Source organism: Microsporum canis, genomic scaffold (genome assembly GCF_000151145.1).
Source record: "Microsporum canis CBS 113480 supercont1.7 genomic scaffold, whole genome shotgun sequence".
In the NCBI taxonomy this organism is placed as follows: Eukaryota; Fungi; Ascomycota; class Eurotiomycetes; order Onygenales; family Arthrodermataceae; genus Microsporum; species Microsporum canis.
Window position 1 is genome coordinate 354,893 of NW_003299163.1, and position 25,202 is coordinate 380,094.

General features: G+C 47.3%; 8 protein-coding genes across 8 annotated transcripts; 3 read left to right on the forward strand and 5 right to left on the reverse strand.

Moving 5' to 3' along the window:
• Positions 1-7: 7 nt before the first annotated feature.
• On the reverse strand, positions 8-1,290 carry MCYG_07305 (serine/threonine-protein kinase crk1; the record flags this gene model as incomplete). The annotated part of the gene is made up of 2 exons (XM_002843476.1): positions 8-990; positions 1,098-1,290. 2 exons carry the CDS (start codon positions 1,288-1,290, stop codon positions 8-10), a joined length of 1,176 nt encoding a protein of 391 aa, XP_002843522.1.
• Positions 1,291-1,758: 468 nt separating this feature from the next.
• On the forward strand, positions 1,759-2,541 carry MCYG_07306 (conserved hypothetical protein; the record flags this gene model as incomplete). The annotated part of the gene is made up of 1 exon (XM_002843477.1): positions 1,759-2,541. The coding sequence occupies one exon, from the start codon at positions 1,759-1,761 to the stop codon at positions 2,539-2,541; it is 783 nt and encodes a 260-aa protein (XP_002843523.1).
• Positions 2,542-2,967: 426 nt separating this feature from the next.
• On the reverse strand, positions 2,968-4,739 carry MCYG_07307 (cytochrome P450 51; the record flags this gene model as incomplete). Its single annotated transcript, XM_002843478.1, has 4 exons — positions 2,968-3,039; positions 3,098-4,165; positions 4,237-4,434; positions 4,494-4,739. 4 exons carry the CDS (start codon positions 4,737-4,739, stop codon positions 2,968-2,970), a joined length of 1,584 nt encoding a protein of 527 aa, XP_002843524.1.
• A 742-nt stretch (positions 4,740-5,481) lies between these two features.
• On the reverse strand, positions 5,482-7,748 carry MCYG_07308 (serine/threonine-protein kinase chk2; the record flags this gene model as incomplete). The annotated part of the gene is made up of 6 exons (XM_002843479.1): positions 5,482-6,185; positions 6,235-6,263; positions 6,326-6,456; positions 6,516-7,108; positions 7,170-7,629; positions 7,707-7,748. The coding sequence occupies 6 exons, from the start codon at positions 7,746-7,748 to the stop codon at positions 5,482-5,484; spliced, it is 1,959 nt and encodes a 652-aa protein (XP_002843525.1).
• Positions 7,749-8,484: 736 nt separating this feature from the next.
• On the forward strand, positions 8,485-15,270 carry MCYG_07309 (phosphatidylinositol 4-kinase; the record flags this gene model as incomplete). Its single annotated transcript, XM_002843480.1, has 10 exons — positions 8,485-8,687; positions 8,742-8,916; positions 8,974-10,581; positions 10,640-11,737; positions 11,799-11,907; positions 12,164-12,521; positions 12,575-12,924; positions 13,206-13,261; positions 13,317-13,523; positions 13,585-15,270. The coding sequence occupies 10 exons, from the start codon at positions 8,485-8,487 to the stop codon at positions 15,268-15,270; spliced, it is 5,850 nt and encodes a 1,949-aa protein (XP_002843526.1).
• A 1,245-nt stretch (positions 15,271-16,515) lies between these two features.
• MCYG_07310 (conserved hypothetical protein) lies at positions 16,516-19,852 on the reverse strand (the record flags this gene model as incomplete). The annotated part of the gene is made up of 9 exons (XM_002843481.1): positions 16,516-17,350; positions 17,409-17,863; positions 17,919-18,197; positions 18,256-18,546; positions 18,599-18,900; positions 19,018-19,137; positions 19,305-19,386; positions 19,483-19,545; positions 19,769-19,852. The coding sequence occupies 9 exons, from the start codon at positions 19,850-19,852 to the stop codon at positions 16,516-16,518; spliced, it is 2,511 nt and encodes an 836-aa protein (XP_002843527.1).
• A 562-nt stretch (positions 19,853-20,414) lies between these two features.
• Positions 20,415-22,140, forward strand: MCYG_07311 (conserved hypothetical protein; the record flags this gene model as incomplete). The annotated part of the gene is made up of 6 exons (XM_002843482.1): positions 20,415-20,532; positions 20,604-20,679; positions 20,771-20,916; positions 21,014-21,336; positions 21,439-21,729; positions 21,796-22,140. The coding sequence occupies 6 exons, from the start codon at positions 20,415-20,417 to the stop codon at positions 22,138-22,140; spliced, it is 1,299 nt and encodes a 432-aa protein (XP_002843528.1).
• An 846-nt stretch (positions 22,141-22,986) lies between these two features.
• Positions 22,987-24,018, reverse strand: MCYG_07312 (conserved hypothetical protein; the record flags this gene model as incomplete). Its single annotated transcript, XM_002843483.1, has 2 exons — positions 22,987-23,384; positions 23,616-24,018. 2 exons carry the CDS (start codon positions 24,016-24,018, stop codon positions 22,987-22,989), a joined length of 801 nt encoding a protein of 266 aa, XP_002843529.1.
• Positions 24,019-25,202: the final 1,184 nt, after the last annotated feature.

Consider the following 25,202-nt stretch of genomic DNA (forward strand, 5'->3'; position numbering starts at 1 on the left):
AACTCCCTCATTTCTTCTTAATAGACCCAAAGTCGAGCTGACGAGAAACACCCTTGAATTTTGCCTCATCGATTTCACCAACTCGCCTACCCATGTCGTTGCCCATTTTCTTTTCCCCGCCTGACTTCCGTGGCAAGTTTTCTTTCTTGGTTGGCTGAGGTTCAGCGAACCACCACTGATGCTGCAGAACTTGAGTCGCGGTAATTCGCTTCCTTGGGTCAAGTTTTAGCATGGAATGCAGTAAATCAGCACCTAACGGTCCAGCTGTTGGAAACTGGCGAAGGAAAAACTCTCGGCCTTGTAGGGGCACAGCCTGATTCTCTTCAACTGGGACGTAGTTGGGTAGCTTTGTAACGCCAGGCCAGTTTTCTTCCGTAGGAGCACCAAAGGCTGCGCAAATTTTCGATATTTGGTCCATATCTGTGTTTCCAGCCGCGAAGGGGACGCGGAGAATCAACTCTGCGAATACCATGCCCATGGACCATATGTCGACTGCACCGGAGTACTGTCGGGCGCCGAAGAGTAATTCCAACGGCCTGTACCATCGTGTGATAACCTGATGCGTCATGTTCAGATATGGATCAGCAAACGATCTTGCAAGACCAAAATCCGCTAGTTTAACCTCTCCATCCGATCCTATTAGCAAGTTGTTTGGTTTAATATCACGATGAAGAACGAAGTTCTTGTGGCAGAACCAGACACCACGCGCAAGCATGCTTATCCATGCCTTTATATCAGCTACACCGTACTGGATTGTATTATCTTTAATCAACATCTCAAGATCCCCAAGGGGTAAAAACTCGAGAACAAGGTTTAAATTCTGGTCCTTTGAGGAGAAAACATCGTGTAGAGCGATGACATTCGGATGGGATAATTCCTGGAGGTATTTTACTTCGCGAATGGCATCCATTGACAGTCCATCTTTGTATTCCGCGTTCAATTTTATTTTCTTAATTGCGACGAGAGAAGAGGGGTCGTCTCGTAGATGGCCTAGGTAAACAACTGCATATGTACCTTCACCAAGTTTTTTGTCTATCAAACAAAACAGGTGTCAGCATTAAAAGCTTTAAATCAAAGGAGAATCTCTCTATCTGTACCTTTGACATATTTCCTTCGGACGTCAGCATTCAACTGTTCCGCTAGTTCTGGTTCGGGGGCGGACGGTTTGGAAGCCGTAGAATCACTGCCAGGAGTGGCACGGCTCTCTTGAGATGTGATGTTGCGCATTGCTAGGGACTTTGGAGCACCGGTAGTGATAGGGAATTGAGAGGGAAGAGGCGATACCGCCATACTGTCGGCGATATTGGATAGCACCGCGGGTTACGAGAGACAAAGGCAATGTTACCAAACAGTGAGACAGAGTCCAAACAGGACCACAGGAGCCTCTAAGAGCCGTGAATAGCTCTCTGTCTCTTCGTTTTCTTGTCTTCAATGTCGAAGTTGACCTTTCAATGTTGAAGAGCCGAAAGGAGACCGGAACCGGGAATTTAATAATCCGATCTCGATGTCAATTCAAAATTTTGGCTGCAAAAACTTGAACAAGAACAGAAGAACAACCTGGACGGCTTCTTTATACCACACAATTGAGGATCATTCTGACACAGCTTCGGGTCTTTGCCATTTGCCTTGGGCGCTTGGTGCTGTGGGAGTTTTGTCCTCCACACAGTTGATGCTGTCCACACGCCTTGAGCTACGATAATCAGCTGCACTCCCAAGCTTCGACACACGGCCAGACTAGATGCAAAAGAAATAATCACCATGGCTGCCTCACGTATACCGGGCTTCAATGCCAAAACGTCCCTCCCGATTCGAGTTTTCAATTCCATTATAAACCCTCATCATCAACTATGCGTGCGCTACCTTCACAAATCTCGAAAACCCGCAGCGGTTCCATCACCTACTCCATTTGTGCCTGATGTCGAAACATTCCTACGTCTAATTGGACGGAATATGTCTAGATACTCCAGCAAAATTACCGGATGGAAGCAGTTGTTCACAGCCGATTCAGCTGAGTTTCGAGAGCTGGGCATAGAGATGACAAGGGATAGGAGATACATAATGCGGTGGAGGGAGAAGTTCAGACAACAGGACTACGGTCCCGGCGGTGATCTGGAAAATGTTGTTGACGGGGTTGCTGAATTGAGAGCTGTTGAGGTTCCTATTGAATCTGCAAAGGATGTCCAGAGCGGAAAAGCTGCCAACACCGACGAAAAGCCCTTGGACGTTGCTTCAATGGGCACCGCAACTCTCTCACCTGGAATGCGCTATGCGATTGTCAATCTACCGCCCGGTGAAACAGAGCTGAAGGACCCCTCCAAGCCTCTCAAGAAATTCGCCCATTATAAGCTGCACCATGGGAATATGATTAAAGGGCCGTATGCTCAGATTATTCCAAATACATGGAGTACGGCGGTCAAGGTCCAGGTTACGGATGGTATGTGGGAGCATAAGCGTGGCAGGAAAATTGACGGTGGCCAGAGAAGGCAGAAAGAGATCAGGGCGAAGAGGGCACTGGCAGAGAGAAGGAAGGCGGCTGCTTAGGTGTCTGGTATGGTGCCGGAGTTGAAAGGGGGAGAGAGGAATTAACGCTTTTTCTAGCCGGTTAATTTCCGACCTTGCCGGCTTGGATATTACTGTTTAGATACTAGACTATCCCAGCTGAGGGATCATGTACTATTTCTCAATGTATATTACACCTTTTTTGTTATCAATGCAGAAAAACTGAAGAACACATTGTCTAATTTTCTGTTTATCCGGCTTATTATTAGTTGTTATCAGGAGTGCATTAAAGTACTATTATCTACATACGCGTTTGAAGCATGATCAAGATTATTACATATGCTCTATTCCAAGGCGCCACTTGGATGACCGTAAGGTGGAACCCAGTGTATAAAAGACGTGAGAAGAAGCAAAAACAAAAATAAAAAATGGCAAAAATAAACATGATTCAGTCCGCAATCGTGATTATCATTTCTGAGATGGCTGTTTTCGCTTCTCCCATGCGACCATTGGGCTGCCAAGGGGCTTTGAGAAGAGAGACTATTGATGACAAGTTAGTTATATGCCTGAAAGGGAGGGAAGGTAAAGAATAACTCACCGAATAGTCAGTAGGTGGCACTTCGGGCTTGGTGCCTTCAACTTGCTTCCACTTGAGTAATCTCACTAGAGAAGCTGTTACTGTTCCGAGCTGTACATATGCGAACTGTTCACCGATACATCTATGCCTGCCGGAACCGAATGGGAGGTAAGGACTGTTGGCACCCTTGCTAACCAAACCGTATCCGTAATCTGTCTTTTCTTCGCTGCTCTCCACTACGGTGACGCCAGCGTTGTTTTCCCATCGGCGTGGGTTCCAGACCAATGGGTCAGGGAAGTACTGGGGGTCGCGTGACGGAACACCAGGAGCGGCAAGGAGATTGTGAGAGGTTGGGACGATATAGCTGGTTCCTTCGACAGGCATGGGTGACTTTACTGCACGGAGAATCGAGTGAATTGGAGCGTGAAGGCGGAGAGTCTCCTTGATAACGTTGTTGTGAAGGTCGAGCTTCTGTAGAGATTCGTAGGTGAGCGGTGGAAGATCCTTGCCTAGAACACGGAGCTGTTCCTGGTAGAGCTCCTCAATGATGTCGGGGCGGCTGGCAAGGCGGAGGACGATCCAGGATCCGGTGGAAGAGGAGGAATGTTGGCCGGCCATCAATAGAGCAATCATCATGTGGGCAACCTCGATATCGGGAATTGGAGTTCCATCCTTGTATACAGACGACATTAAGTTCCACACCATATCTTCAGAGTCCTTCTTTCCACCGGACTCTCGCCTTTGACGAATGATATCGGTGTAGATTTGAGCCATCTTCCTTTGAGCACGGTCACGCTTGCGGTTATGAGGGAAGGGAGCCCATGGGAACATGAAGTTGATGGCAGCAAATCCCATGTCAAGATCAGAGTAGAGTTCCGCGAAACTGGAGTCAAATTTTTCGCGCACCTCCTTGCCTTGTAGAGACCGAGAGGCCGTATAGATAGTGATTTCAGCCATGACCTTGCTGACATTGAAAACTCCAGCGTCGCCCTTGAAAATCGGGGATGTTTCGAAGAACTGTTCGACTTCTTTCGTGATCAGGGTGACGTAAGATCGAAGTGCTTCGGAGGTGAGGCCAAACTTGACAAACTGATGGAGAGCCGGAGTTAGCGGAAGAATCACCTACAAGGACCAAGACTGAAATAAACGACTGTACACACCTTCTTCTGCTCCATAAGCTTGGAGTTGGGACAGTCATAAACGACGTGTCGTCCGAACACTGGAGTGGTGAGAGGCGAATAGACCTCCTCGGCGCAAACGTCCTTGAGCTTCCCGTTTAAGATAAAATCATTGCCCTTTGTACCCAAAAAGACGGTGGTCTTCTTTCCCAGGAGTATGAATGTGAAGATATCTCCATACTAAAGATATATGTTAGCTATACCATGCCATTCAAACAGCTCCATGGGCAACAACTAACCTTCGCCTTGCAGTCGTCAAAGAACTTATAGGGGTCAATCCCATAGGAGATGGTGCTTCCGATGATAGGGACCCAGTGGAAAACCACAGGAGGCTTTGTTGGGTCTTTAAACAGAAGCTGTAGGAGGACGTTGATGATGATGGAGAGGACGATAAAAGCTGATATGCCGCTGGAAATGAGCGCGGTGGTGGACAGGGTAGAGCAATTCTCGCAGAAACGAGAGACAATATCAGCTAGCAGCCCCATATTGACTGTGAAGTGTTTTCTTCTTCCTTTTCCTCTTCCACTTCTTCTCTCTTCTTGGATTGCAAGAAAAGTTGAAGTCGAAGTCGCATTTATTTAAGATATAATTTTTCTTTTTTTGAATTATATGCAAGGGGGCGTATGGTATTGTAAGAGAGCGTATTGTTCCTGACAATTACTTGGGTTTTATTGGTTTACAGCCGTATCTTCAATACAAAAATTACAGCGACCCCCTTTTCATATGGCAAAAACATCTTTTCAGGCCTGGTTTGTTTCTCTAGGAAGGCGACGAGGTCCTGATGTAGACATTTCCATAGCTTTTTCCTTGCCCTTTGGAGCAGCTTGACGATGGGCGCATCAGGCCATCACGGCTTAATGGAGGCCGGCTTAGTAATTGGTAGATGGTGGATGGTTGGTTGGTGGCTGTGCAAGTTATATCATGCCACGGATGGAACAAGTAAATACATTGCTGAGTGGACGCTATCGTACTCCTAAATACATCACAGATGAATGAAAAATCCAAGCAGAGACTCCCCGGCATCCCCAAGACACCTTTCCGGACGGAATTCGCTGAACTAGCTTTCGATTAGTTGACCCCTTTCACTCGCCACCGGGGGTATAAACCAAGGAAAAGAACAAGAAACAAAAGAAAATGGGAAAAGAAAACTCCAATGCCCGAAATATATATATATATATATATATAGCATGCCAAAACGTCTGTTCCTCCTTATATGGCTTGCTCCTGCTACTTCTTTCTTCCCCGAGGAGTCTCATCGGCATCGTCCTTGTTGAAGAGCGGCTTACGCGCTTCACCTTCAAGTTCCAACGAGCCGTCATCAGACTGATCATCGAATAATAGCTGATCTCCCTTCCCACCAAGTTCCATGAACTCCCTCGAGTTCCGGTTTGCAGCCGGCTTGGGCTCTGGAACCTTGCTCACAGTCTGGTATATAGTTACTTTTTGGGAGCCAGGGTCGTCACGCTTCTTCGTTACCACCTGCTTGATCGTGGTTTCGTGCATATCACTCAGATATGTGCGTGTTATAGTTGGACGACGCTCCTCCGAGACCTCGAGATCGCCTATAGCCCCCACTAAGCCGTCTGTGCTGTCCGTTGCGCCCGGCATGATGCCTGTAATCCAGGGATGCTGGACACAATATTCAACTTTAACACGCCTTGTCGGGTCGACGACAAGCAATCGCTCTATAAGATGGACGGCTAGGCGATCAACTGACTGCCAGTAGGGGGTAGGATAAGTGTAGAGTCCCTGCCTGATCTGATCTCTCTGGGTATATGGGAAGTGTGTTGGGTCGTACAATTCATCCGAGAATGGAGGGAAACCGCAGAGACAGATGTAGAGTACGACTCCGAGTGACCACATATCAACGGCTCGGGTGTACATGCGTTTGTTAGGGAATTCTTCCAATATCTCTGGGGCAACGTCTGACACTAATCATTAGACAAACTGCAATATACGGTATAACGACGTATTAGCAACGGTAATACTTACAACCAGGTGTTCCGCATCTAGAGTGGGCTGTTAGCAACAGGTGACACAATTAAACAGTCAGGAGGCTAGGAGGGCTTACAGCGTGGTGGTGAAGGAGTGTTCACCGACAATCTTTGCAAGGCCAAAATCGGCTAATTTCACGGTGAGATCTTTGTCAACAACAAGAATGTTTTCTGGCTTTATGTCTCGATGGATGATATTTCGCTCATGCTGTGGTCACAGTTAGCTGTATATAATATCACCATTATCACCAGTCCAGGAGAACATACCAGATACATCAAGCCTTGGAAAAGCTGCGTGAATACCTTCCGTGTCTCGTCATTGGTAAGTTTCTGGTGCCTAATGATCCAGTTAAACAGTTCACCTTCAGGTGCAAGCTCAAGAACCAAATAGACGCCATCGCTCTCGTCAAAGGTAGCCTTGAGGCACAGCATATTTGGATGATTGACACTCATCAACATGGAAATCTCTTGCTGGAGTGCTTCACGATCTAGCTTTTGAACAGCGTTCGGGCGCTTCTCAAAATGCTTGACAGCAAATTGCATCCCGGTAGAGCGTTCAGCGCATAGATAGACGGATGCAAAATGCCCTTTGCCCAGCAGATCAAAGACGTTATACTGTTGGCGGAACTTGTTTGTGTTACGGCTCCGTGGGTAGTTGAAGATAAATCTGGATTCGTCTAAGATGGTGATCTCGTCACCATTCTCGAGCTCTCTGCGCTTATTTCTGCCAATGATGGCATCGTTGATGAATGTGCCATTGCTGGAGAGATCTTCTACGATTGCAACGGAGTCTCCTCCCCTATTTTCGTTGAATATTAGACAATGGCGGTTGGATATCGTGGCAATTTTAAGCCTGAAGTCTACAGTAGAAGGTGATTAGCTTGGGTCGGCTGCCTGGGAGTTTGAAAGGTTAGCGCTCACCACACTCGTGGTGCCGGCCTATCAGGTATCCAGCACGGTTGATTTCTCTTGTTCCTCGTTTTGATTTTGTGCTTCCTGGTGTCGATACCGTCCCAACTACGGGGGTAGTTGTAGTGCTGTCCCGCTTCTTCAGGACCAATTGGCCTCCAAAATTGTTATCCAGCGGAGTGAGATAGCCCCAGATGCCCTGGGCGACCTCGTCTTCAACATCGTCTATGGACTGTACGGGAGGGTATTGGGAGAAACCTTGGGTAGGGCAGGATTCCTCTGGAGATTGACCTCGGGGCATCTGACTGCGACCTTCCTCTGGAGGAGAAACAGTAACATCCTTACCCCTGTTTTCCGGAACCACTTCTATCCCTAGGGGAGAAGGTAGATATCCAACATCTGACTGCAATTGGGATGCGATTCGAGGTGACCTCCGTGGTTTCTTCGAGTCAGGCGCAAGGTCCGCATTGCCCTAGTGAAAATGAAGTAGTTAGCAAAGGCCGAGCTCTCAAAGGATGAACGGAACGCTGAAGCTCAAGAATAACTCACCCTTTCTCGCTTTAGGTGGCTCTTCTCCCTCTGTGGAGGCATGTTTGGTCCCTATATAGTTGATGTCGACGGGGTAGTTAAGGATACCACAGAGCAGCCCGCCAATTGCTTCACAGATATCCAAATCCAAAGCGCACTGCCGATAAAAAGACAGCATACACTCTGCGACGCTGTAAAGGTCAAGATGGGCGCCGTAAAGGCTGATGGAAGCAGTCGAGGCGAGAGCGGCTATGTACCATGTACGGTGAGAATGCCGCTGTAAGTATCTTTCGACTTCTTTGAATATGGCCCAGACAACCTTAGACCAAGCTGCAGCAAGCCCTAGATCGGGCGAAATACGGCACTTATGGTCAATGGCAGGCTTGGGGGTGAAATTCTCTAGCTTGAACTTTTTGAACTTTTGGTGAACTTCGAGGATGCGAAGTCGTTCTCTTTATAAGGTTGGCCGCCATTAGAGCCGCATTCCCGCTGCTTTTATTTTTCTTATTTTGTTTTCTTGTTATTTTCCCTACACTTGTATTATCAATAGAAAAAGTACATGATCAAGGCTGTTTTCTGGCTTCTGTTGTTTTCACCACTGGCTTGCATGCAGTCGTTTCATGCATCCAGAGAGCTGGAATATGAGCCTGAGGGACGCGCCGTCTCTCGCCTCACCGTAGAGTAGTTTCCCTCCCCCAGAGAAGAAGAGAGTGTGGCTTAAACATGATCTTACGATCCTTGTATGCATATTCATGTATCAAGTATTTTTTTTCCTGCGTCTCTTGCATCTGCTTTTGCGATGTTGACGTCCAGTCGTTTTGTGTCTGATGTAATAAAGTCATGCAAGCCTCGGCTTGGCGTCCATCTCAGCGGCTTTCAAGGGAGCAAAAGATGTAGAGAAGATACAAGCAACCCGCACACTCACGCTTCAGCCCCCCTTGAGTGTCAAAAAGAAAAGGGCAAGGAGACCCCCGGACGACGAGGCTTGGTTGAACCGGATATGTAAGTGTCCTGTCTCCTGTTGGGCGTGGATGTGGCTAACCGTGGGAGCTTCAGGCATCACTCACCGTCGTATATCCGCCGTGCCGCACTCGAGAAGCTTGCGATATTAGCCACAAGACACCCCAGACCAGACGATGATCTTGGGAACTCGGATGTAGAGAGGCTCATAAGGGCCTGTTGTGGCCCCAAGGCACCCTCCGGTGGCTCGCAGGCTCGCTGTGCCCCAAGTGTACAGCCTCCTTCCCACCCTCCCCCTACATGAACAGACGGCTAAGAATGGAGCTAGGGGATTCGAGAACTAGACGTTCTGCTTGCTCTGTGCAAAGCAGCAGGTTCCGTCCAGCGTGCAGACCATGCGGCAAAGCTTGTCTCACTGCTTGTCAGCCGTCTACCAACCATCTATACACTACGGGTCCATTCTTCTCCTTTCCTACACACATACAGGCCTTCTCCATGGGAAACCCTAACCCATGATGTCGTTGCCGCCTTGCTTTCTCTCGGATCTAGGCACAAGTCGCTGCAGAATGACGTTTATGAGGCTATCGATGCGTATCTGGAGAACTGTCATCAGGCAACAGAGCGGCTGCCGGCCGTCATTGATGCAGAAGGGACAGGGATGCATGTCAACAGCCATGAATCCACGGATCTGGCTGCTCTCATGGTCTCCCTCGTAGGCTTTCTTCGGGCCTCTTCCGAATTCCCTCATTTTTGGGCACCGTTGGACCGCCTTGCTATTGTAAAGCAGTTACACATCATTCTCTCAGAGCGGTTTCTGGTTGCGGTAGAGACAATATCTTCTGGCATACGGAATTCTCGCTCGCCGGACCCTTTGCTACATGACTGGAGACGATACACCCGCCAGTATGCGGCTGACGGCCGTCCCCTTGGCTCGATGCTGCTGCAACAGGCGTTCATGGCCTTTCTAAAATCCTGCACATCTCCTGTCGAACGGGATGGAACGCAACTATCAGATGATACTCTTTTATCTCGTTATGCGGACGGTGGCTATGCTGTCAAAACCTCTGACCGAGGTATGACCAGCCTGGTGAGATACGCCGCAGAAATTGCAGGTGACCAGATCAACCTCCTCGAAGAAGGGTCGGATTATTTGCAAGTTAGCTCCACCTGGCAACAACGCCTTGCCTTCTTAGTAAAAACGCTGTCAATAATGTGCTCTATCAACTGCATCATGGTCGACCAGGATTCTGTGGATCTGGATTTGCTTTTCACATCCCTGGAGAGCACCATCACGGATGCGGACCAGATGGTGAACAGGGAGCTTGCAACAGTCGTTCTCAAGGCTGCTGTGATTCTAGCAAGGCTCTCCCGGGGCAGTGCAGCCGGCCTGACTCGTTCCCTTCTTCGATTCATTGTGCAAAATGGCCAAAGTAGCCCAGTGGTTGCACTGGCTGCCCAATGCCTAGCCCAGAATCTCCGCCTTCTTTCTCATGATACCGTCATAGGCACTTTGTATTCCCTTGGAAACGTCCTTAGCTCTGGCCCCACAGTAGATAAGACTGCCACTACCCTTACCGCGGATTCAGGCACTACCTATCCTCAGTCCATTGAGCCACGGCCCCATCCGACAAATGAGAGCTTCCTATCGCTTGCTATTGACGGAGAAGGCGACTCCTCTATTACAGCTAGAAATGTGGTACACGCAATCGTAACAATTGCCACTAATAGTGAGGATAGCAAGATAGTCGCCCTTGCACAGTCTATGCTGGTGCAAAAGATTGGTAAAGTAAACGTCGTAGTTGATGCATACATCATCCAAGAGACCGCAGCACTGTCTCAAAAGAGTGAACCCGCGGAGTTTCGCCTCCTGTTGAAGTTCTATTCTCGCCTGTTGAGAGATACTTTTGCCCAGGGCAATAACTTGATGCTTGAGGCGGTAAGTCTATAGATTACGTCTACCATTCTACCGCTCTCTCTAACATAGCAACGAATAGATACACAAAGCAAGAAACCATCTTGCTGCTCACCTTGACCCAAGCAGTGAAATGTTCAAGATCTACTTGGTATACCTCCTTGAGAGTTTAGTTAACCAGGGAACTGCCGTTGAGCGTGAAAAAGTTCACCCAGATGATATCGAGTCAACAGCTAGGCAGATTGTTCCTATACTCAAGCCGCTTGCAATCATCCTTGCTAGAGCAGGCAGCCTAGAACAATTGCCTGCTGGAGTATGTGATACTGATGATATCACAGATATGCTCCGGGATGCTTGGTTCAACATTGCAGCCCACGATATCTCCCTTCGCTCAGACCTCGGAAAGGAGCACTATGAACAACTCCGGATTTTAGCTGAACATTCACCTCCTCTTGTCTCTGAAAATCGTGCCGAGTTGCTAGAAAGTGATATAGAGCTGAACACAATTCTAAGGCGTGGCCAGAGCCCTCACACCACTATTGACAAGAAGAAAAATCTCACTGCCGAGCTACCAGCTCAAGAATATGATATCCGACGCTTGAATTATCCCAAGGCACTCTTTCTAAACGCTGCGCTTCTTATAGAAACGCTGCGTGCCAATTCTGGTGATTGCACAAAAGTGTTTACCTACTTCCTCGACCCTACCCTGAACACGTCAGAAATGGGCAATTGCATGAGAGCAATTGCCGATAAGGTTGTTACCGTCTATCTGGAGAAAGCCCTAAGAAGTACAGCAGTTAAATTTTCTGCTCCTTATATCGCCAAGCAGTTGGCTGACACTTTTATTGCCTGTTGCCATCGCATTGCCCAAGTCCAGCAAACTGCTACGCTGGCCGCAAATAAAATAATCATACAATGTCCATCAGCCTTATGCCAGAAGCTATCTCTCTTTACCCTGTTGGACCTGATTACCTTGCTTTGGTCGTCGTGCATGGATGAGGAAATGGATGAATTTGCTTGGAAGTCTACCTTCACATCAAGCAGACGGACTGTCCAGATAGTTTTATCAGACAACTACGATTTCAGGAGACGTACTTTGAAAAATGTTCATGATTCGGCTCGTACCTGGATCTCGAGTGTTATGAACATGGCACCATTGGACATCAAGGGCCTACTTCAGGTAATTCATAATGCACAAAGGTTATATACGAATCACAGCTAATATGTAATCGCTTATCTAGACGTACCTTTCTGATTATGACGACGATGGTGTATACGGCCACATAACAATGGGCCGTTCATTAGCACTTGAGATGGGCTCAGCCATCCCCCTCGCTGACCAACGACTGGGTAGGTATATTTCTGTATCTTGATACATGTTATCATCCTTGATTATATTAACGACCTGTAGGATCAATCGATAACCCTGGTGGCATGGTCCTAAATGTTGCTTCCGACTTCATATCCCAGTACACGACGCGACAAGAATATCGCTATTCCGAAGCAGCCCCAGCGCGTAGAGGGAAGCAGCCTCTAGCAATAACTTACGGTGAGACCACATTGTATTCCATATGGCAGAGCGTCAAGGCTCTAACGTTTACGATAGGTCAAAGCACCACTGCCCGGACAACTGACTATCCCGAGACTGTGCAAGAAGCCCTCGCGGCCCTGGAGATTCAGATTAGAACAGAGAAACACATCTCATTGGATCTGCCTCGTCACATTCTCCGGCGCACTGCCGCTCTCCTATGTAATACCGACGAGAGTCACCCAGCGATTATTGCTCACCTCGTCAACATACCCTTCCAGATATTCACCAAGGAGTCCATTAGGATGGGCATTGCTCTGTGGCTCGGAGTGATCAACGAGAAACCGGCCATGGAATCAAGGATTTTGGTAGAAGTAGCGCAGGCATGGGAACGCACCATCCGGCGTAAACAGGGGATCTTTGATCCAAACTTCAAGTAATATACCCTCCTTTTTTGTCATGAAGACATAACTAACAGCCTATTTCTAGACATAAAAACCCTTTCATGACAAAGCTTGAATCGTTACCCTCTGATAAGGAGGCAATTGTCAGGCGTCACAGGAAAGCTCAGAATGTTATATCTCCTCATTTGCTCATTTTACAATTTCTAGAAAGCCATTTCAACGCGAGCAGGCTAGGCAATTTACATATCCAGCAGGTATTCAGACGTTTGGTCAGTGAAACATTGATTGCGATGAGGGATTCAACGGCCCATCCACTGGCTCGTGAGATCCATTTCCACGTCGTACTGTTCAGCCTAAAGGTACTCCATTCCTGCTCTGGCCAGAGTAATGTTGGATCATGGAAACTCAAAGATCAAATACTTTCGGCTGGGTTGAGTTGGTTTAGCCATTCACCAAGGCAAGTTTTTTCATTTCATACTCTACCTTAGGGTCTTTGCTAATCAGGAGTCACTTTAGATGGTCATTTGGTGGAAATCGCTTACAATTAAAAGCAGAAGACCAGGTCCTCCATGATATTGAGTCTATGCTAGAGACTGTATCTTGGAAGGAGGTAGTGGATTCGAAATCTCGTAAATCACTACAAACGAAGCATGATTTGCTGCTGATTCTAATCGGAAATGAACGATCTCGCCTCAAAGTCTGGCTTTCTCCCCTAGATCATGAGAGAAAGTCATCCTTTTTCTATGGGACTGCTAATAAATCTGTCACTGAGGTTGGTTACCTGGTTTGCTGCTTTGCATAAAGGGATCACTGACTTTTTATTTTAGGAGACCGTCACAGGGCTTCTTCGGCCGGCATGGAACGAAAACCCAAGTTTAGCATTCCAGTTGGGGTCTCGATTTCCCTCCGCTAAGTTAAGCAATGAAATCAGATGGCTTCTGCTTAACTTCCCTGAAAAGGCACTCAAGGAGCCAAATGCATTGGAAATCCTACTGGGGCCATCGCTCCCCGAAGACGTTTCATTCCAACTCAAGGTAAGTTTTACATCTTTATCTTGGCGTATATACATATATTCCTGACGATATACAATTGTAGTACCTCCTTTACTGGGAGCCGATCGATCCAATTTCTGCTGTCACTTACCTCTTACCGGCATATGGCAACCATCCATTTATCTTGCAGTACGCCATGCGGTCTCTCGAAAGCTTCCCTGTCGATGTTGGTCTTTTCTATGTTCCGCAACTTGTGCAGGCTTTACGATATGATGCACTAGGATACATCGAGCGCTATCTTTTGAATACTGCCCAACTGTCACAGATGTTTGCTCATCAGGTCATTTGGAATATGAAAGCAAATGCTTACAAGGATGAAGACTCGCAGATTGTAAGCCCTTCCCCTCAATCCCACTATATATTTTCCCTGAAAGCTAAGCTAACAATGGAACAGCCGGATCCGCTCAAACCTGTGCTGGATAGATTCATGGAGTCTGTTATTGCAAGTTTCACCGATGAAGATCGAGAATTTTACGAGAGGGAATTCGCGTTCTTCAATGAGATCACTGGCATTTCGGGAAAGCTACGACCGTACATCAAACGTACAAAACAAGAGAAAAAAGAGAAGATTACGGAGGAACTGCGGAAAGTTAAAGTTGAAGTTGGCGTGTACCTTCCAAGTAACCCCGATGGCGTGGTGGTCGGGATTGATCGAAAGTCGGGAAAGCCTTTACAGAGTCATGCCAAGGCACCTTACATGGCGACATTCCGAATCAAAAAGACAAGGAACCTTGAAGACGGTAGCAATGCCGTCACTCCTGCTGAAGAAATTAGCCAGGAAGAAGCGGCTTTGCAGTTGTCAGAAGTTAAAGAGTCAGCCGTACAAACCAAGCGTGAGAGCCTAGCCTCACAATCAGCAACGTATGAGGTATGGCAGTCTGCCATCTTTAAAGTTGGAGATGATTGCCGTCAAGACGTTCTTGCGATTCAAATGATCGCTGCATTCCGTGAAATCTTCGCTAGCGTTGGATTGGACGTCTATGTCTTCCCGTACCGAGTCGTGGCCACCGCCCCTGGCTGTGGTGTAATCGACGTCTTACCCAACTCGATATCTCGAGACATGCTCGGACGTGAGGCAGTCAACGGGCTATACGACTACTTCGTATCGAAGTACGGAGGGGAGCAGTCGATAAAATTCCAAGAAGCCCGAAGCAACTTTGTCAAAAGTATGGCTGCCTATTCAGTCATTTCATACCTGCTTCAGTTCAAGGATCGACACAACGGAAACATCATGATCGATGATGCAGGCCATATACTCCATATCGACTTCGGATTCTGTTTCGATATTGCACCGGGTGGAGTACGGTTTGAACGTGCTCCGTTCAAATTGACCACGGAGATGATTGCTGTCATGGGTGGGTATAACCCACCTTCATCGACCGCGGCCTCAGCCTCGGGTTCTACTGCTACCCCATCCAGCGCCCACACAGCATCGCACAACGCCAGCTCCCAATCGTACCGCTGGTTCGAATCTCTTGTGGTAAAAGCCTTCCTCGCCTCAAGGCCATATACCACGAAACTTTCGCACATAGTCACTCTCATGCTGGACAGCGGCCTGCCTTGCTTCACACCCCATACACTGACCAATTTCCGTGACCGGTTCGTCTTGGAGAAGAGTGAACAAGAAGCAGCCCAGTATATGAGAGAACTCATTCGCAAGAGCTATGCCAGCATGTCAACCAAGGGCTACGACCAATTCCAGCTATTGACCAACAATATCCCTTACTGATTACCCACAGCCTTGTATAAGGTATCTTTCTTTTTTTTTTTCATTATTGTGTTTGATTGCCCTAAGTTTCTGCTACTGAAGGAGAGCAACTCGAACTCGAAAGATCATCTTTGCATTTTATAGACTATTTAATAAGATTCATAGCCTTTGCCATTTACACTACCAGCAGGATAAACATAGATCCGCGTCTAATACTCCTCGCTTAGCTGCAGCCAGTCTTCGGTCAGATGGAATTTTGGCAGCCCCTTATGTACGACGTAATGCTGGAGTCCCGCAGCGAAGTGGCCACCATATAACGTAGTTGCATTAGCGACATTCCACTGAGCCACCAACTCGTTTGGTACTCTAGTTATACTCGGAGCCTAGCTCCGGCTTCGCTTTTTGCCCCGGGTTCGAAACATCATGTTTCCCTCTGCCCTTTATTACTATTGCGATCATCCCGACCTGCTCCCTCTTACTACGCAGCGAGTAACTAGTTATTCCATAACTAATACGGAGTCCCCTTTTGGACTCTCTCTTCTTTTCCAGCGAAGAAAGGCTGTAACTTATCTGTCCACGAAGGGATTACACATGTGTAATTAAGAACTAGGGGCCTAGCTCCGGCTTCGTTTTTTGGTCCCGGGTTCGAAACAGCATTTTATTTTAATCGCCCTGAGTAGGATGCCTGTTACCATATCATGCCAGTATAATACGGAGATTGTCGAGAAGCCTTTTTTCATATAATTAGCATTATAATAAATAAAACATCCGAAAATACGTGGGCCGGGTTGACTGAACCGTAGAAGTGACCGTAAAGTAAAATGCAATCAAATTTAGAAGTAATAAGTTGTAAGCGTACTTCTATCCTAGCAAAAGTGATAGTGGTAATGCCACAGTATCGCAAGAAACCTGTATAGTGCCCTAGCCCATGCTTTCACGCCTGTATAGATATTAGTTATCAAATACCCACCCAACTAAATAGCTTGGGGTGTTGTTACAATATCCTCTCTCCTGGCCTTTTCAGACCAAGGCGTATCCGGGGTAAATTATGCATTCTAGATGCACACAGTGATGGCATCCGGAGAACAGTCTCGCGATAAAGAGTATCTGTTGTTACATCATAGGAGCAAGCAATTACACGCTTCATACCTCCCTCAGAGCCTCCAACTAGAAGGACAGTTGGAGGATGGACTGCTTTAAATAGTGTGACTGTCATTGACAGAGTGTCGACCAATGTGAAGATCTATAAAGTACACGTTAGTAGTCTCAACGATGATGTGCGGAACTAATTGGGGACAACAATGTGTTAATGATGTATAGGAGAGGAAGACTTGCCTTCATTTGACCCATGTCGCTTTTGCTATGCTCCTTTGCGGACCTCGGTGTTTCATGGTGAGGACACATTCGCTCTGGTTCTGGAATGCTCTGACAGTTGGCACAGGGACTGCAAGGGTCAATAGCATCCACCATATGCGTGTTGATTGTCTTCTCGAATTCTTTCCCCTGGCCTCCATGAGGAACATGAGATTGTATCTCGCTGCATTCCAGACCCTCCTGATGACGGGACAACGGTGAGCCGATGACACTCCACGACAGTCGCGTTGGGCGCCCTCCAAATAGTTTCTTTTCGATTAAATCAAGAGGAACATAGCCTTCAATCCCAAAGAGATACGGTTCAACGTTACATACTTTGTCGCCATAGACTTTCCAGGTATAATACGGCGATGGGAGTTGTAAGAAGACAAGGGACAGGACCAGAAGCACGGGACCAACCCTAGGAACAAGGCCTATAACCAGCAGAGAGATGAAGAAGAAAAAGGGGCCAATAAGTGTCAAGGTCTTAAAGAATAGACGCTTAAGTCTTAATCTGTGGTATATTTGAACAGAGGTAAAACCGGACCATTGGATCGTGGCTCCCTTGAAGTTATCAACAATAACAGTATCGTTCTCACCAATACCGCAAATTTGCGTGTCTGGGTAAATGTCCCACAGGGATGATCTGTACTGGTCAGCCATCCACTCCCAACTTTCATCTGGTTTGTTTGGAAGAAGGCAGATCAGACGCTCCATGAAGCGGTCGCTATCCTGAGGAAGCGATAGCCTGAAGTCTTTGTCAGCGATCAGGCTCTAGAAAATAAATGTCTCTGTTAAGATCTTACCTAGCGAAGGCCTGAAACGGGGTATCCTCCCGATTAATCGGTGGTCGAATCCGAAGTAGACCCATCATCGCATAGCTGCGATCACCAGGGTACATTTCTTTGAAGTTCCGATGCATCAGACATTCTAATATAATCTTGACCAACTCCAGGCGAGAAAGATGCAGGCTGGAATAGTGTTCAAGGAGCTGCCTTGAACATGGAGCGTCACTCCATGCACGAGAAGGAATTTGGCTCTTCGGAATTCTTTCCAAGTTTACCAAATCTCGAATGCTGTCCGAGTTCCCACTAAAGCGCGCTACGGAGACGGAATCCCCTTTGCTGAGGATAATTTCAGGGAGTGTCCATACTCGCGCACCCCATTCTCGCAGGGGATCATTTCCTGTCTCCTGAGTCGGGTTGCCTCCTATGATAATTACATGTTCGGCAGCTCGGATAATATCACTGATGCTATACGTCTATATCCAAGTGTAAGCAACGAAACTTAGGGCGTTACATCGTAGTTGGCCTTACATCATAGTCCATCAGATGCTCCTGTAACTTCTTTCCGTCGCCGTTTTCGCCGTTGATAGTCTGGGGTTGTCCATTGGAGTCGAGGTAACAATGGTTGGGCATGCACATATGGGCAATCCAAAACGCCTTTGGCTTTCTGTCTGCTTCTGCGATGGAGTCAATATACTGGAGAGTTGCCGAACGAGCTAACATATATAGGGCTTTCTCCGCTTCTTCGTCCCCGGTTTTGAAGTGTTCCGCCGTATAGGCGATAAAGACATAGGGCGGGCAGTCCTCATCCTAGGTAGACAGTAAGCAGCCTTCAGTAACTACCGCGTCTTCACTCTAAGGGACTCACATGCTCTATGAAACGGCAATCAGGAGTACCTAGGTCATCAACCAAGTAGCACAGCATTCGAGGCCGTAAGGCTCGGTAGGATCCCTGATAACGAGAGCCCCAAGGAGCATCATATTGCCACTCATGCTCAAATAGTGTCCAAGATGGGTCGTATCGCCGCTCCCGGGCAATTGATGGCTTATTTTCGAGAAAATTTCGGGCTAGTCGAGGATACCGAAAACCATTATAGCTACAGCTTGCATAAAAGCTGGGGTGTTTCCCATCCGAAGGAGACGATTGAGGAACGAAGGCCTAGCTGTGATATTCAGCATGAGATCAAGTATACATTTTTGATATGACTTACGGCACCCAGCAATCCAGCGACGGCGAGTATCCACAGGCTCAGCAGAGAAGCCCAATCCTGAGGTGTATACCTCGCTGGATTAGACCTCCGCTCCCTGGGAATCCTGCTGAATGGGAGAAGTGCTACAAGAAGTGACTTAGAAGCAACATTTCGAATCAATGTTCGGTCCCATGTACTGTTCTTTAGTTCACAGATGGAGTCAGGGGCCTGGATACATAGCCTTTCCAACTCCCCGGTTGAGGGATTCATTATGCATTCGAAAGGCTGTAAACCTTCGATGACGGAGCCTAGACCATCGACGGCTATAAAACATCGATCCCTTTTCTTGTAGGTCTTGCCAGCCGGATAATAGAGATGAGGGCTCGCACTCCATCTCTAGACCCATGTCCTGCTACTCTGTAGAAATGTCAATTAGAAACCTTGACTATCATTAAACTGCTTGCTTGTGAGGCTTTCGGATTGCACGCCGCCGGGATTGATAATAAGCCCCTCCTCAACGGTTTCGAGCTTCACCATCATGGGTATTATCCTTTGTTGCACTATAGATTTCGAAACAGCTATTGTGAAGATAAGAATCCCTAACGATGGTTCGTCGCCGAATGAGCGCGAGATGATCCACCAAAAGATAGCTTATTCCCTACGATGTATAGTTAGTTGATGAATGTTGATGAATGTTGATGTAGAAGGAGGCATTAAATTGACTTACCTCCTTGGGCGCTTCCCGTGTTATTGCTAGCAGAACCACTAGGGCCGCTACCCGGTTTCGGTAGGCCGCCAAAGATGTCCTTCTGGATGAAAGTGTCAGCTAACCCATTGGTCGGGTGTTGAAAACATTTCAGCGACGATGAATTGAGTAATTGAGTGAGTTTCTAGGGAGGTTTTACCAAGATTTTCTCCGTGTCCTCCTTTTTCGGGTTAAAACCACCACCGTGACGGGGCTTTTCGGCCTATTCTATAATAAATTGTCTGTACAAGGCAATATCCGCAGAGAAAAACCAACCATATGGGAAGTATGGATGTGTAGATGTCGTTCTTCCGGAAACGCTTAAGGATGAGGGCAAAAAATGGATTTTTAGGCGGCTCGAAAGCAGCCAGACGGACAGAATATATAGGCTTCTTCCTTTGCTGTCGAATGTAAAAAAGGGGTTATGCAAGGCATCTAGTTCGTACCTTGTAACGTGCATTGCCATCAACATGCAAGGCATCCAAATCAAAATTGAAAATACGAGATATCTTGGCCCTGAGGCGTCGCATGGTCGGCTTGCATGAATGAGTTCAATATGCCTGACGATAAGTAAAGAAGGTGTAGGGAAATAAGGACATTGTAACACAGCCACCCCATCGGTGTGAAAGCGAATGCGGCTTAGGGTAGGACCATATGTAGTTGGTATCCAGGCTGTGCGTCTTTCGCAACCAAACATGCCGGGGGCTGTCAACTATATGGCTGGTGTTTCACCAATGACTTTTGCTTGATACCACCCGTCTTACATGCATCTCGTAACATCCAGTGCCTCGAGGCAACCAATTACTCCCTGTCTTTGCTAGTTATCCAATTAGCTGGTGCTAAAACCATCACATACATAGTTACTATGTAGATCATGTAATGTGATGATGTATGGATCATAGCATTGCCAATAACTTCGGCCACTTTCCTCTTTTCTCGCTGCGGTATCTCTGTTTAGGTCAGCAAGCCTTTTCTCTGCTAGTTAAGACAGAGGCTGGATCTTGGGTATTCAGAATCGCCTACTACCACATTTGACAAAGAAAGGCGAGGCCAGCATAGGAAAGTAAAGGAGATTAAGCAAAGACTACAACCATGACGACTCTCGCAGAAAACCCCACGCATATCGAGAAGTTGGAGGCGAACGAAGCGATTTGGGGTGGGACTGGTAGAGAGAAGACCGCCACCTTTCATTGCTTGAAGTGGGATCAAGGTAAGTGAGTTAGGAGAGCTTACGTGGATGAGAACTAGCACAATTGAGAGCTAGCTAACTTAGGACAAAAGGCCGGGAATTTGAGTATTCAACAGTCCATACTGTGATGGATCTGCCTCCGCTTGCGGGTTGTGACTTGACAGTGATGTGAGTTGTATGCATGGCTGGCTCAAGCCTAAGCAGTCTGCTAGATACTCTGCCTGTGTAACAGAATAAAAAGCATTTACCAAGCTCCTAGCTTAGCGCCCTTTGATAGTGTCAATACCATTCCTGATTACCCAGCTCTGGTAGACCGGTATCAGATTCCAAGCGGATTTGTGTTGGAGAGAGCGCATGCGGTGACGCATTCCTTTGGTGCATCTTCAGCTAAAGACGGATCGCAAAGTGAGTACAACATCATATGTCATATCACTTTGTCAAATCTCCTTATATAGATAGTATTGCGGCTGTATCTAGGCACCGTCTAAGCTTTTTACGCCAGCGGTATGGATCCATTTCCTTTGTACGGCTTCGTCTTCAGACGCCGAAAAATCGGAGTGGCTTCAGTCCGCAGTTGTTTTAAAATGGTCGGTAGCCGATGGTAGAACACCAAACAACAAATACCACAAAGCTCCCGTTACTCTGATATGTTTTGAGCCCATGCAGGGTATTGCGCGACGACTTCTCCAGCTCGCAGAGACGGCCGACTGGAAGGATACCCTTCAAGACCCGTATCTACTGCTAGATATGGTTTATGAATCTTGGTTCCTCTATCTAGATGAGAGTGCTTGGAAGACCAACGATGTTTGTCGAGAAATTGAAAAGGTACGCCCAGTCACTCCTTTAGAGGTTAACACCGTGGTTTGTCCGCGTTTCACTCCAGGCAGGGTAGGGCATAAACTGATGAATGCTTTAACGCGATAATAGGATGCATTTCAAGGTACAAGGAACCTTAACTCCAGTTTCCCGGGCCCACCAGTCGTTGATCTCCATCATGCACATACCGTTGCCAAAAATGCTATTTTCATGCTAGAAGGCCTCGATGCGACGCTTCGGTCGCTAGACGCGGCTATAATATATCACCATGAAATATCTGATATATACCCAACTATCTGGAGAGCCACGCACAACACCCTGCTGCACCGCCGGGAGCTTTTCCAAGCGACCAAATTGCGGACCATAAGTGTTGAAAAAAGACTGACTAACATCATCAATCTTGTATGCTTTCTCTCTGTGAACCAATTGCATTCTAGATCTGCTGCTCACTGAGTTGAAAAACGATAGGCTTTCAACATTGATGCTATGCGAAACAGCCGCATTACGCAACGCGACAGCTATAACTTAAAGGCACTTTCTCTTGTTGCCACGGTTTTTCTTCCCATTTCGACCGTAGCTTCGGTTTTTAGTACACCATTCTTCGAGTCTTCAGGTCCGTCGATGTCTCCTCAACCCGGAGGAGGTAAGGAAGGAGGGACAACCCTTTTTGTCAACCCCAAGGTTTGGGTTCTATGGGTAATTTCAGTGCCAATCACTGTAGTCTTGATTTGTGGCTGGTGGCTCTGGGAAAAGCGGACTCAGCTTGCCCGTAAACAGAGGCTCGGATTAGAAAGAGGCGTTGAAAGAGGGTAGACCATGTATAAGGACACGAAGATGTATTTATATCTTAGTGATAGGGATATATAGGCCTTTGAATAGCGATAGCAACGACCCTTCGATAAGACGATGGGGGTATCACCTCTTTCACAGACGTCCAGCGGTGGGATGTCGTTAAATGTTTGATGAAGGTGTTAACTTCTCTAGCAAGTACGGGGTAGTTATTACATAATACAGGGCCCCCTTTACTCTACTCTCTCTCTCTTCCCCCCAGCGAAGACATGGCCATAACCTAATAAGCTTACGATTACACTTGTGTAATCAAAAATGGAGCCTAGCTCCGACTTCGCTTTTTGGCGTTGGTTCGAGTCTGGGAGGATTTTTTTATATAGCTAGGATGTGCAGGTCATGGTTTGTTCATGTTGATATAGCTAGCTAAATAATGAATATTCACCCCAGGAGGAGAAGAAATCGGTTCAAAGTTTGTGCATGCTTCAACGTAATGGGGAAAACATATGCCCAAGGGATAGTGATAGTTTGATGATATGATCATAGCTTTACATTGTATGATATTCCAGCCAGTAGAGTTGGTAAGTAGTAAGTATGCAGCATAGCAAGAAAGGACGCCAAAAAAGAGATAAAGAGAAAAATAGGAAAATAGAGAAAGAGTCAATCCCACTCCTATACCAATATTCGAATAATCCCACCCTCCCTAATTGTTGATGTTTGACTTTGATAAATAAACTGCTTCCGTGCCGAACAAAACTCCCATCGTTCCAGATAACAGGGTAATAAAAGCTACCATATGAGTGAATGATGGCTAAGTAAAAGAGGAAAATATGTTAAAAGAACCTAAATATAATGAGAATGAGTCAGTTATGCTCAATCCATGAAATCAGCCCGAAGGATCTTTTCCTGGAAATAATCTGGCTTCGGACGTGGCTTGGGCTGCTGCCGGGGCATCTGCTGCGATGGCGGAGGAGGAGAGGATGGGTGACGCTCCAGCAGTTCCTTTGGCGGAGGCTTGTACGCTTCCATAGTGGCAATAGAGGCTGATCGATGATGTTTGCCTGGGAACGAGGCTGATGAGAAAGATGAAGAGAGGGATGGAGAGGAAGATGGAGAGGTGTTGGCAGATGAGCTGGAGACAGATTGTTGGTGTTGGTGCTGTGGCCCCTGTCCTTGCCCCTGCCCTTGCTGATGCATGGAGAAGTTTCCGGCAAGGGACGGAGCTCGCTCTGCTCTAGTTCGAAGGGCTTCTGGCCAGTTGAAGCCTTCACCTGTTTTGGGAGGGAAGAGGATTCTGTTAGCATTGTCCTGTTGTAGGATAAGGATATGTGGGGTAAATGTTTCGGATTAGCCGCTGACTGTGACATCGAAGACGGCACTGGTTCAGGTGACGAAAAGTTTCCTACCAAGGCTACCACCCCTGCTAAAAGTGCTTGGGGTAATAAGTTGTTTAAATGAGGGAATTGAGTGCTTGTCCGGAATGGAAAGGGATTGATATATACCATTTATACTGGCGGCCCGATCCCTGAAGCTGAAGGATACCCGTCTCGCAAACGGAGATGCAGAAGTTGGTGGCGGTGTGTCTTCCTCGTCCTCTTCTTCGACGACCGCTTGCTCCACTGTTGGTGAAGTAGAGAGAATCGAACTAGAAACACTCCCCCGTCGACGTCTGCCGGATGGAGGTGCAGCAGCACCAGCAGATGCTGCCGTCGGCGTATTCGTCACTGCCTGTCCAAACGGAGCAGGCTGGTTAGTGGGAGATCCAGACAGTCCAAGCGTGGTGATCGACATCCGTCGACGATGTGGCTGCTGCTGAGCATTCGATGCTGCTGTGAAGAGAGGAGCGGTACTCGATGTACTAGTATTCAATGGCGGGGGTGCCGCATTCCCAGGCCGAGAGAACATCTCAGCGATCGAAGCACGGCGACTTCGAGATCCAACGGGAGTGGTGGGAGGCGAGTTCGAGGTGTGTGCGGCGTTAGACATTGTGGCTGGCGTTAAATAGTGTTGAGCAATGTTGTACGTAGACGGTTGAACAGCCGTTGAAAAACGGTGAGTTCGTCTAGCAGCAATTGAACGTTGTGGGCAGTAAGTTGGTCTTCAGTAAAGAGAACAGAAAAGGGACTCCTGGTTTGCGTTCTCGAAGATGGCTCTTGTATCAAATGGCCTGTTCTATCGTTCGACGATGACGTGGATCTGCAGATCTTCAAACAGGCACTAGTCGTCTCAATAGTGAAGATAAGGAGAAGTGTATGGGGTAGATAACAAGTCGTCGTCAAATAGTGAGCAGGCAAGCTAGGAGATAGAACAAGTCGATTATATCTCTCCAGTACGAGAGGCGAAAGGGAGCGACGCGGGGAACAGAAGTGTCCTTTTTCCTTGCAGGAGCTCCAAGCCTGTGGAGAGCTTTGGGTGGCGAGCAGAGATGCCTGATCCCTTGGTTACTCAGGGACCGATCCGAATAACACAACTATGCGGGTGAAATTGAAGACCTAGGTGAAGGGCGAGTACGTCTTCATTGTGAATAACGAGAGATGATGTTGTAGGGAAGAAGAAGAAGAAGAAGACGAAGTCGACAAGATAAAGAAGAGCGAAACAAGAAGGTGAGGTTCGCTTATGTAAGGTAACCCCCACACAGACCACGCCACTATCTGGCCAATCAAAGTTGAGACCTTGTGTCCAAATCACATGATAATTACAGTTACAATACCTTACACAAGATACACGCCTAACAACCCGGTGAGGCCCAGGCCGATACAGCCTCTTTCAGTCACCACTAGCGGTATTTTACCCCGGATTTTCATGAGTCAGCGGGTCGCTGACTAACGGCGCGGAGAAACGGACTAATTTTTATCCTTGAAACGAATTAGAAAAGCATGTGACTATCATTAGGTCATTAGGTAAGCTAACTACAGGCAGTTTGTTTGCCATCAATCGCTGGGGGGGGACGCGCCCTTGGGGGCATCTCAAGCAGAACATAGCATAAACAAGACAAAAGAGAAACGTTATACATCAGTACACACTTGGGGGAATGCATGGGGAATATGGATATCTATGAGTGCGCTCTTTTTTTCCTTTTTAACCTTTTC